The following is an 11,713-nucleotide window of genomic DNA, read 5'->3' as shown; positions in this document are numbered from 1 at the left end:
CTGGGGCAACTGCTGCCAGGCTGCGTCCCGCCCTGCCAGCCTCCTCGCCCCTGGCCAGAGTCAGTGTGGCTTCCGGGGCTGGGCTGGGCACTGCGGCTCTGCACACGATCAGCCCGGGAGGCCCCTCCTTCCTCAGCACTACTGGCTCCAGGAGCACCTGTTCAGGTAGACTCCACTCCGGCAGGGGTGCACCCGCCACACATCCAGCCTGGCCCCTCAGCTGGTTTTGCCTTCACCCTGTCCAGTTCATCAAGACAAAACAAAAGACCCTGTCCTTTCATCACAGCCCTTCTAGCATATTCTAGGTGAGCCCAAGAGGGACATAAGGGTAGTTATGTCTCATCAAGGAGAAAGGGACCCACATTTCTGGAGCACCCACCATGAACACGGGCTGACTGTGAGGTCCCCTTGTGGGACAAAGGGCCCCAGCTGCTCCGTGGTCTGATGCTGTGGAAGTAAACATGTGTGCAGGTGGCCATGCTTTCCCATTGGAGCAGCCCCGTCAGGTCAGCAGGGCCAGAAAGCTGCACTGCTCTTCCTCCATTAGGGTCTAAGGTTGAAGACCCCCTTCCAGATGTCCTTGGTTTCCAGATGGATGAGAAGAAACAGCACAGAGCTCTCAGGTTAGGAGAAGGAAGCAGAGTGCCAGGAGGAGCCAGGATGGGGGAGGCACCAGGGCTGTCCCTGTCCCACCTCTGGGAGACACGCCTGGACCACTCATGAGAGGCCCCATTGCATCACGACCCTAGACAGGAGATGGTAGGGCAGCCTCAGACTACCCTTCAGCAGTTCAACTCTGAGCATTGGACAGGCGCATTTCCTGCGTGTCACTGGGGGGGCCACGCTGTCCCTCGTTATCCGGACTCACAACATCCACCCGGCTTGTCTGTGTTCCGTCTGGGTCGATGTGACCCTGGGCTGTTCCAGTGGGAAACACTGACCAATCGTCGCAATGTTTACAGGGTGTCGGGCAGCCAGCAGGGGAAACTGTCCTCAACGTCCCCCGCCCTCTAGGCGCCTAAGTGGGGTTTCATGGGATGTGCCGCAAGAAGAAAAAGTGAGATTTTAGGGCTGAAGACAACATTTCAAAATCCGGCTTTAAATAAACATGGAATAAAAGAGAGAGAGAGCGAGAGCGAGAATGAGAGCGCGGAGCCTCCAGCAGCTGAAATTAGAAGCAGCCAGCCCCGGGCAGGGAAGCCATCTGCGCGGCGGCGAGCAGCCTGGCAGCGTCTGGGCCCTCCCTGATGGCATGCAAAGCGGCACCCGCAGGTAGGTGCTCCTGTCTCCTGTCTGCAGCGACCTGCGGGAACACACTGAGGTCTTGTTTTCCAGGTGTCCTCCGATTTCAGATTCTGAAGAACAGATTCCCTCTGCTCCCATCCAGAAATACCTTTCAGATCACTTTCAAGGCAATTTAAGTCATTTAAGAGGCAGAGTGATAAGAAAACAAAGCCAACGTTTCAGGCGGTAAATGAAGACTAATTATGCTGAGCGTGAAGCCAAGTTCGTCCTTCTTCGTCTTTGCTTAGGGAGGTTGAGCCCGAGCACAGCCCCCAGCACCGGGGAGGGCTCAGGTGAGGGGCATGCGCACCTGCCCCCCTGGCTGCTCTGCGTCCTCACATGGGTCCTCCGTCTTCCTGCACACCTAGTCACTGGCCACTCCTGCCCTATGCTGGGTTCCGGAGACAGCGAGCAGGCCCGGGACAGGAGCGGGCTCCCACCCCTGGTCACCGTGGGCGCCCATATCCCTCCTCCCCCTCCACCCTGCCCAGCTCCACAATTGTGCCTGGAGTGACCAGCTCAGCCAGTGCTTTCTCGCCACACGAATCCTTCCTCTGGCCTCAGACCCTGGCCTCACCTGGGCTGGTGCAGGAGGGCCCAGTCACACAGGGTATGCTGCAGGCTGTCACCTGCCTGAGTTATTTAAGTCCACATTGTCAGCTAATGTATTCTAATAAGCAAGTGGGTGACTGGGCTGGCAGGCTTGGGATGACGCTGACATATAGCAAGGGGGGAGGAGCGGGAGCAAAACTCTGAGACTCACTCGCGCCCCGGTGCTCACCCCCGCGCGCCTCCCACAGGCACCTGGAGTCACGCCACGCGATGTGCGCTGGATTACATAAGGGGGCTTGTTGCTGGGGAACCTCTCCCCACCCACCCCCAGCCAGGGCAGGCTCTGGAGGGAGGCCGAATTTCCTCTGTCCTCCCACCCTCAGGAGGAAGCCCCTCCGGTTCTTTCGGCCTGGTCTGTGGGGAAGCTCTGTGGAACTCTCCAGGCCACCTCTCTTTGAGGGCTGAGGCTGGACCACCACAACACAGGGTCAAGAAGGGCCCCCAAGTGTCCGTGCCTGCACTCCTCCATCTGTGTGGAGCTCAGAGCAGGCAGGGTCTCCCAGACTTGCAGACAGCAGCCTCCTCCCGTTCTCCAGAACTTCCTCCCTGTTATGGGCCATGTGCTGCCTTCGAGGGGACAGAGGGGACATCAGATGCCTGGATGGGCAGCGATGCATCTCCCTGGCTATGGCCCGGACTCTGGCCAACACTGTGGCTGCAGGAGACGGCCGTGAGCCACGCTGGGTTGTGGGCAGCAAACCCAAGGCACCATCTGTCAGGGAGGCCAGGCGAGAGCCCACGTCTGAGGTGGCAGAAGGGCTGAGCTGCCAGCAGGACCCTTGAGCCCCATGGCCCCGGCTCCACCGAGCAGTCCAGCTGCAGCCACAGACGAGGGGCCCACGTGCCTGCCCTCAGGATAGGGGCCATTCCACAGGGTGCTGGCCCCCTGAGGCTCTCTGTGACCAGCAGCAAGAGACAACAAGGGCAAATGGTGCATCCACTGACCTCACAGTGGATACAGTGGGGACCTGGGGGCCAGAATGAGATTCCAGGGTGAGGCACAGGTGATATTTTCCGACCACTGTAGGCCGAACTGGAGGCCTGAGCAAGATCATTGCCCACTCCCATGAAAACCTTAACTCCAGCACATTTTAGATTTATGCCACTGTTACAAAGATAACCCCCCCACCCAGTTTCCCCTCTGGTGACATCTTGTATCAGTATGTGCGTTTATTAAGATCAATGAATCGATACTGCTACATTATTAGCTGACACCCATGCTTTATTCCTATTTCCTCAGTTTCCCTCCAGTGTCTTTTTTTCCCAGGACCCCATCCAGGGTCCCACGTGACATTTTGGATCAGGTGTCCTCAGGTTCCTCTGGGTTGTGACAGCTTCTGACTTTCCTTGGTTTTGATGACTTGGACAGTCTTAAGGAGGGCTGGTCAGGTTTTTTGTTTGTTTTTTTTGTAGACTGTACCCGTTGGGATTTGACTGATGTTTTTCTTTTCCTTTTATTTTGAGACAGGGTCTTGCTTTGTCGCCAATGCTGGAGTGATCAAGGCTCACTGCAGCCTTGACCTCCTGGGCTCAAGTGATCCTTCCGCCTCAGCCTTCAGGGTAGCTGGGACTACAGGCATGTGGCACCACGCCTGGCTAATTACAATTTTATTTTTTTTGCCAGGCACAGTGGTTAATGCCTGTAATCCCAGCACTTTGGGAGGCCGAGGTAGGATGATCACAAGGTCAGGAGTTTGAGAACAGCCTGGCTAATATAGTGAAACCCTGTATCTACTAAAAATACCAAAAAATAATTTAGCTGGGCTTGGTGGTGCACACCTGCAGTCCCAGCTACTTGGGAGGCTGAGGCAGGAGAATTGCTTGAACCTGGGAGGTGGAGGTTGCGGTGAGCCGAGACCGCGTCACTGCACTCCAGCCTGAGTGACAGAGCAAGACTCCATCTCAAAAAAATTTTTTTTTTTTTTGTAGAGATGGGGTCTCATTACATAGCCCAGACTAGTCGTGAACAATCTTCCCACCTTGGGCCCCCAAAGTGCTGCGATTACAGGTGTGAACCATGACGCCCAGCCCGCTGCTGTTTTTCTGATGCTAAGACAAGGGTTACGGTCTGGAGGAAGAGCCCACTGGTGGAGCGCCCTCCCGTCACGTCTGCCCGCACGACCTCTCGGCGTTGGTGCCGGCCCTGACCTCCAGGCTGAGACAATTGGTTGGTTCTCCGCTGTGCAGACACCTTGCCCACCCCTACACAGGGCTCTTTGGAAGGAAGTCACCATGTGCAGCCCACACGGAAGCCGGTGGAGCTGGGCCCCCTCCCCGTGCCCCTTACTTTTATTTATTTAGAGACGAAGTTTCCATCTTGTCACCCAGGCTGGAGTGCAATGGAATGATCTTGGCTCCCTGCAACCTCTGACTCTTGGGTTCAAGCGATCCTCCTCCCTCAGCTTCCCAAGCAGCTGAGATTACAGGGGTACGCCACCACACCTGGCTAACTTTTTGTATTTTTAGCAGAGACGGGGGTTCACTAGGTTGGTCTCTAACTCCTGACCCCAGGAGATCTACCTGCCTCAACCTCCCAAAATGCTGGGATTACAGGCATGAGCCACCAAGCTTGGCCAGGCCCCTTACTTTTAAAGGTCTGCCTCCAGAGTGACCATCTGTGTCGCGTTGGGAGCTCTTCAGAATGTCCCATCCAGTCTCAGATGATAGCAATGGCCTCTCCAGCGTGCTGGTCCCATTCTCTGTGCTGTTTATGCCCCTTTATGCCTGGATTCCTCCCAAAACGTTCTGCCCTGCACTTAGAGGGGCTCAGAGAGGCAGTGGCACCTGCCCCCAGCAACCAGGCAGGCATCTAGCACAGTGGCCACTGGGCCTGCCTATGCCGGCTGAGGCCCCCTCGATGCCACCCACCCCCTAAGTGCATACCATGCCTGCCACGTCAGTGCTCACCCTGTCCCTCTTGCCCTGGCGAGAAATGGCCTGCACTGGAAACCTGGCTCTGCCTTTTACATTGGACAAAGCCAAAGTGGGCTGGAGGTGGTTGGGCCCGGCTTTCTGCCGCAGGGAGCGACACCCCGACCCCAAGCCCTGGCTCCCACCCTCAATGCGCTCCTGCCTTTGCCTTCCTGCTGGTAACGCTGCAGGTGGTGAACAACGAGGGGGCCTGTCCAGTCCATGCAGGAGGCAAAGAAACGGTGCTCTGGACTTCATGTGGACAGCTTCTCCCACGGCACCCAGCATGCAGGGGGAAGTGTGGAAGAAGGGTAGGCAGGGGAGAAGCCTAGCCCTCCTGGCTCTGCCCCAGATGCCCGTCTGACTGGACTTGGGTGCCCTCTGATCTCTCCTGCTCTGGAACTTTCTGGTTACTGATTACAAGTGCTTTAATCCAGGAATGAAAAGAGGGAAGAGGAGTTCTGATTGGGCGGACCCTTCTCTTGGAGAGAAGGCAAAGCTGCCAGGCAGAGGGTGGGAAGGGAGAGGAAGGGGAGAGGGGAGGCTCCCTTGACAGGCATAAAATGTCCCCAGGATTGCCGACAGGTGGCTACTCTCAGGCTGCGCTCAGCTGAGGCTGGTCAGGAAGAGGGAGAAGGAGGTGAAAGCGGGTTCAAGTTTTGCTGGGTGGTCACCTCGGAAAGGGCTCCTTCTGTTGAGCAGAACTCCCCAATCCTTCGCCTGCCTTGCCAGGAGAACAGCTTGCTTGAAAAGCAAAGGCTGTCATCCTGTAATTAAATCTGAGACCCCCCCCATGTGACGTTGAGATGAAGCCACTTACATAACGCGACTAAAAATAAGCTGATGAAGGCTACACGCTCTCACTGCCTCCAGCCCTCTGCTCCCCAGCGGCCCACAGTGCGGCTGACCACGGTCGGCATCACCAGCTGTGGGGTCGGGTTCTTGTCTGAAGTCACTCTTGCCCTGGCCCTGCTCAGCACCCTGTGTGCATGAGGGCCCATCACTGGCACCCGGGCTGCAGACCCCCGGCTCAGAGCTGGGGTGCGAAAGATCCCCCGGCTGCCCAGACAAGGGCTGACGCTCACGAGGAGGCCTGCAGTGTACGGGCTCCGCCTGCCTCCTCCTCAGTGACCCCCATGAGCTGCTCATTACAGAAGCCTGCTCCCACCTCCACCCCACCCCACCGCCAGTGCAGGAAGCTGACCCTGGTCTGGGGTGCGGACGGAGGGTCTGGGAGGAGGTGGTGGCTGGCTGTCTCGGTGGCTGGCGACACCTCTTCTGCTCTTTCTTCCTGGGAGGAGGCGGCAGGGCAAAGCCTCTCTGCCAAGACACTGGTTTCCTTCGGGCCGTTTTGTAGAGGCGTGGGTGAGATCCCAGGTCTGGGCTGCAATTTCTGGCCACGCTGCTCAGCCTTCAGGCAAGCAGTGGGGTTGTGCAGTGTGTACCCCACCACGCTCTCAACAGTCAAGGGAAGCAGGAGCAAGGGGTGGTCTGTGAATGTCTCCAAAATAAAATGCGTCGGGACAAGAGTGGCCTCCTAGCTCCACCTGGAGCTGGCATCACGGCGATCTCCGGATGCCCAGCCCATAAACCTGGCCTGTCTATCCCCAGGAACCTTGGTACTCAGCCCCCCAGACCCCAGACACCTATGCCCTTTAGAAAGGCTTCCACATCAGTCAGAAAGGCCTCACAGGACGCTGGTGAAGGCGAGCACGGAGTACATGGGCACAGCCTTGGTAGAGACCTTCCTGGAAGCTGGTGGTACAGAGCAGATGCCAGGCGGGCGCCAAGTTTCTTGGCCTTGTTCTCCATTCCTAGGTACGAGGACTTCCCCACGTCCAGCTCTGTGCCTGCCGTCAGCCACGGGCGTCTCCTCGGGTGCCAAGCTGGTCATCTCCATATGCGGCAGGTGTTCTGATAACCCTCTTCTCAGGGACGGCCTCCATCCTGCCATTCAGCCTCCTGCCCAGCCGCCAGGCGGAGGGAGCAGACCCAGGCACCGAGACCGCTGAGCCACTGGCCACCTGGAAAGCAGCCTGGGCTCTGAGTCGGTCATCAAATGTGAGTGTCCCCTTGGATGGAGAAGTGCAATCACATGTAGGCGGGTCAGGAAATAACCTTTGGAGATTCTAGAAGGTGGGGTGGGACCCAGGACCATGGGAGCTTTTCTGGAGGGGCCTCCCTGTCCTGCGTTGCGGCTGGTGGGAGCGGCGAGGCCTGGAGAAGAAAAGTTCCCAGGTTCACTCCCCTCTTGGAGCGAGGAGACCGCCCGTGTTTGCCTGCCGGCCTCCGTCTGTCATCTTCGTTCCAGCCATTCAACTTTCCTTTGGGCGAGAGGGCTGCTGTGCCCCCACCTGCTCCCTGCTGGCCCAGACCCAGTTCAGGCCAGTGGATGTCAGTCCTAGGGCCAGTGTGAGGTCCGCAGGTGTGGCGTGCACAGCACCCAGCTGGCCCGGAGGAAGGGGTCAGGGTCAGTGGAGACGTTCCTGCCTTCGGGTAAATGTCCTCATTTGTCAGGGCCAGTTTGAGTTGGCTTTCTGTCATGTGCAACCAAAAGAATCCTAGAAAATAAATACACAGGGATCTACCCTCAAACACTGGAGGCAATACAGGAAAAGGAAGAAGCCAGGGCCAGTAGCTGGAAGGAAATTCAGCCCGAGCAGAGGAGGCACGCGGCTGTGGTGGGAGGGGAGGCGAGGCTTCCTGAATCTCACTTCCCGGTTCTTCCCATCCGCATGAGTGCCTGCACTGGCTTATCCAGCCCCTGCCAGTGTCTGGGGGTTTGCGGCCAGCCTGCACAGCTGTGTGCAGGGTCCTGACTTGTTGAATGAATGAATGAATGAATGAGTGAATGACTGATACTGCAGGGATGGGAGGCAGGGAGAGTGTGACGTTTAATTAAAGGGAAACGCTCAAATCTGGTGTTTTACAAAGTAAAGCAAATAATTCCTCTATGTTAGTCTAATTTATGTAAATATTTCTCCAAGGGAATTGTACTGGGAGTCCTGTGTGCCAACTCGGCCACCTTCCCGGGCAGAATCCCCTTGGGAGGACCCTTAAGCAAGACCCTTTCTAAAAAGTGGAGGCAGCTCTGACTCCTCCATCCTTTCTACAAGGTTCCCCAGCCCCCAGGGTTTTCCACCGCATGAGAGTCCTCGGGGCCACTCGTCTCCTGCCACCCTCGACCCTGCCTTCGCCGGAGACCTCTCTCCCCAAGTAAACTGTCTCCAAAGAGAGTCTCCAGCCCGCAGAGGGTCCTCCCCCTCCCTGAGGGTCGCCCTGCCCCCAGGCCTTCCAGCAGGAAGCTCCCCTGTCCCCTCTCCAAATCCCCCTTCCCAGTGCCCTCCCCCAAGATCCTCCTCCCCAGGGTCCTCCCCTCTCCAGAATCCCAGCCCCAAGCCCCACGCGCCGTCTGCCTGTCTAGGGGCCTCCCCAGAGTTCACCTTCTCCAGGGTCCTCCCTCCAAGTCCTCTCCTCACGGTGCTCCCCCGAAATGCAATTTCTCCAAGTGGTGCCCCGCTCCAGGGCCCAGCTCTCTCCAGGGTCCTCCTGCAGCACCGCCGCCCCCAGGGTTCTCCTCTCTGCCCTGAGGGGCCGGCCGGGGGGTCGCCGCCCGCCCAGCGGCGCGGTGGGGACTTCTCTCACCTGTAAGCCCCGCCCGCGGCGTCCGGCGTCCAAGCCGCTCCGGTCCCCTCCCCGCAGCGCCAGGCCGCGACCCGGCGGGCCGGCAGCCCCGAAGTGCCACTTCGCGAAGTGCCGCCTCCACGCGCGCTCGCCGCCGGCGCCCCCCGCTCCGCTCTCCTCCCCCCACCTTCTGCTCCTTCTTCCTGCGCCACCCCGCCCGCGCCTCCCCGCCCCCAGCCCGGCTGTTGCCGGGCCCCCCTCAGGCTGTTCCCAGGGCCCCAGCCCGCGCCGCGCCTCCCCCTCCTCCCCCAGGAGCGACGCAGCCGCCGACCAATCGCTGCCTGGAGCCAGCCACCGGGCCCCGCCTCTGATCCCGCCCCCCTCCCCCGTCTCCGGAACCCACCAATAGAAAGGGCGGTGCGGGGGCGGGGCCTGGAGGTTGCCTAGCAGCGGCAGCGCTGGGCGGGGGCGGGGAACCGGGGGCGGCGATGCGGGCGCGACGGGGGCGGGACGCAGGGGCGGGGCCTGTATCGGGGCGGGACCTGAGACGGCTACTAAAGCGGCTGCCGCCGAACGCCGAGCTCTGTGGTTCGGGTCCGCGTTTGTCTCCGGTCCGCCGCTGCCGCTGCCGTTTCCGCCCCCGCTCCGGTCTGTGGTGCAGCCGGGACCCACGACCATGTCGCTGTCTCGCTCTGAGGAGATGCACCGGCTCACGGAAAATGTCTACAAGGTGAGTTCCCCTCGCTACCCCGGAGCCAAACTGAGCCCGCTCCGGGTGCGCCCGAGTTCCGCGCCGCTGGCTTTCCCGAGTCCGACCAGGGCGGCCCCGGGGCCGCGCGCGGGGCCAGGAGGCCGGGACTTCGGGGGTCTTCCCGGCGTGGCCTCCGGGGCCCTGGGCTGCGGGGGTGGCGAGTCCGGCGCCGGCCGCTCACAGGTGGCCTCCCCGCCTGCCCCCCATCCGACGCCCTGGCGGCCCGGCCGGCCTCGGCCCCAGGCCCGGGGGACGCTCCCAGCCCCGACGGCCCTGCGCGGCCCCCGCGCGCCCCTCCGCGCGCCCACTCTGGCGTCCGCGGGAACGGAGCCGCGCGCGGGGCCCCCGGAGCCCTCGGACTTGTCTGGGCTGTCGCAGACCCGGGCGGGGCGGGGGCGGCGGGCCCAGGGGCTGCGGTGGCCAGGGCGGCATGGGGGCTGCCTGCAGGCCGCGGCCGGCGCGGCGGCACCGTGGGGCTCTTCCAGGCGCGGTTGCGCGAACCTCGGGCACTTCCTTCTCAACAGGCTTTCCCTTTCCACAACTCCTGCCGGGCGCCGCTGCCAGGGCCTAAGGTGGGAGGTCGGAGCGCGGGCAGGGGGCAGGTTGGATGTGTGGACGGATAATCCATCATCTTATGTAACCGCGGAGGGAGAAGACTAATTGTGTAGGAGGCTGACGTGCCTGCCTTCGCTTTAGATGTGTTGAGAGTGGCATCCACGTTCTCGTCTGTGAAATGACAGGTTCACATCCGAGGGCCGCAGAGCCCCTCTGGAAATCTCCCCTGCCGCCCCCCCCCCCCCCGTGGTTTTTGTCGCTGGGATACCGACCCACAGGCCCTTGGTTTTCCCTTTCTTCAGCATCCATTCTCGGTCCAGACCCCCACCCCTGAGCGCAGCAGCTCCTGGGGGGCATTTTCTCAGAAGAAACCCTGGCCCTGGGTGGCCCTGGGTCCTGGGCGATCTGTTACAGCAAAGATGTGTTTTGTTTCAAAACTGTCTGAAGGTTCAGTGACAGGCTGGGTGACCAGTGGAGTGGGCATTTACCCGGCAGTTGCTGGTTCATGCCTCACCGGATTGCGCCCTGCCTGGCAGAGTGACAGTTTTTAATTGTGTTAGGAGGCCAAGGTGTTCGTGGCCAGGGGCCTGCGAGGCCCTCGTAGCACTCAGGCTTCGGAGAGCCAGATGGAGGCTTCTGGGGCCGCCCCTCTGGTTCCAGCTGGAGTGGGGTGGGGGGAAGCGAGAGGCGCAGATTGCGCCTGAATACAGCTTTCAATAAAGCTTGTGAAGTTGGGGCCACGTCGGTCTGTAAGTCAGGTGTGGTCTACTAGATCAGCCCTAAAGCCATTGTCAGAACCACCGGTAAACAGGATTCACAGTGACCTCAGGAGTCGCACGGGAAAGGAGCAGCCCCTGGGGTTTTCTGTTTGATTTCACAGAGTCCGTGGCCTACGGTTCTGGCCTTGTTTCTCTGTGGAAGCACGTGTTTTTAAGGGAGGCAGGTTTATTACATTATTAGTCATTAGTTCCGTTACGACTTGTTCGTGATTACAGAGGGTGGCAGAAAAGTACTGGTGGCACCTTTTCCCTATTTTCTCTGCTTCTGGGCTGAAACCAGAAAGCAGGAACTTTCGTGGTGAAAGTTGTGGGGGGGGGGTGCATGGAGCCGTTTTGCTCTGGGAGACTTACTCCGTGTTCACCCTTAATGAAACTCCTGGCCCGGCAGTCGGCCATCACCAAGATGGAGCTGTAATTTGTCTGTAGGTCTGAGTGAAATCCTGAAAACTCAGGACTGAGCTCATGGGGACTCTGAGCCCCTGTGGATTCGAGGAGCAGGTCTGGAGCATGTGAAACACACAGGCTCTGCGCTTTGTACTCGCCAGGTGGGTTGATTGGTGATTTCCGCGGGTGAAGATGTGATTTGATTTAGCAGTCAGTCGTAGGTGTCTGAAGGGCTGATCCGTTCTGGAAACACTGCCCTGGAGAGAGGCTGGCGCTGCTGCTGCAGGCAGGCGGGGTTGGCTCCGTAGGTAGGTGGCTCCTGCTGCGGCTCCCGGGGCCTGACTGTTGAGTCTTTGGGTCCTGGTGCTGTTTCGTTTTTGTGCTTTGTCACTGGGGAGCTCATGGTGCTGTGGTAGTGCCAGTACTGGTTGGGCAGCTTTGGCATGTCAGCCAGGCAGAAACCTGGCCCACATGGAGACACAGTCAGGAGACCGACAAAGCTACCCGTGTGCACACCTGGCCGGTCAAGCCGGTCCAGGCAGCGCCAAGGTCCGTCCTCTGCTGGGACGGTGCTGCCTCTGGCATCCCTTCCAGGGGCTGCCACACCTGTGCCCGCGTTGGCGCTTGCAGAGCCTGGTAGTGCCTCTTGGAATGGCCGGACTGTGGCCTGCTCAGTGTGTCACCCGCGATGCGGCTCCGCTGTTTGGTTTGGCCCTTGCCTGGCCTCAACTGCGGTTCTGAGTGGTGTTTGCCTTGGCAAAGGAGGATGCCTGTCCTTGGCCTTGCTGATTAAAAATGCGAGAATGAAATGTGC

The 11,713-nt window shown here is 59.9% G+C and overlaps 1 protein-coding gene and 1 long non-coding RNA gene across 9 annotated transcripts in view; one reads left to right on the top strand and one right to left on the bottom strand.

Moving 5' to 3' along the window:
• Positions 1–5,216: 5,216 nt before the first annotated feature.
• Positions 5,217–8,566, bottom strand: LOC119470585. The gene is made up of 2 exons (XR_005199503.1): positions 8,452–8,566; positions 5,217–7,367 (listed from the first exon to the last, which is right to left on the bottom strand). It is a non-coding gene; the product is annotated as an uncharacterized LOC119470585 (long non-coding RNA).
• Positions 8,567–8,991: 425 nt separating this feature from the next.
• The window catches only part of BAIAP2 (BAR/IMD domain containing adaptor protein 2), a 75,370-nt gene continuing 72,648 nt past the window's right edge, over positions 8,992–11,713 (top strand). For all 8 annotated transcript variants that reach the window (XM_017524925.2, XM_037737201.1, XM_017524930.2 and 5 more), the window contains exon 1: positions 8,992–9,160. In XM_017524925.2, coding sequence (XP_017380414.1) covers positions 9,107–9,160 — 54 coding nt within the window. In that variant the 5' untranslated portion in view covers positions 8,992–9,106. The remainder of the gene's footprint in view (positions 9,161–11,713) is intronic.

Source organism: Cebus imitator, unplaced genomic scaffold, assembly GCF_001604975.1.
Source record: "Cebus imitator isolate Cc_AM_T3 unplaced genomic scaffold, Cebus_imitator-1.0 Scaffold36, whole genome shotgun sequence".
Classification (NCBI taxonomy): Eukaryota; Metazoa; Chordata; class Mammalia; order Primates; family Cebidae; genus Cebus; species Cebus imitator.
This window is presented reverse-complemented; position numbering and strand designations above follow the sequence as displayed.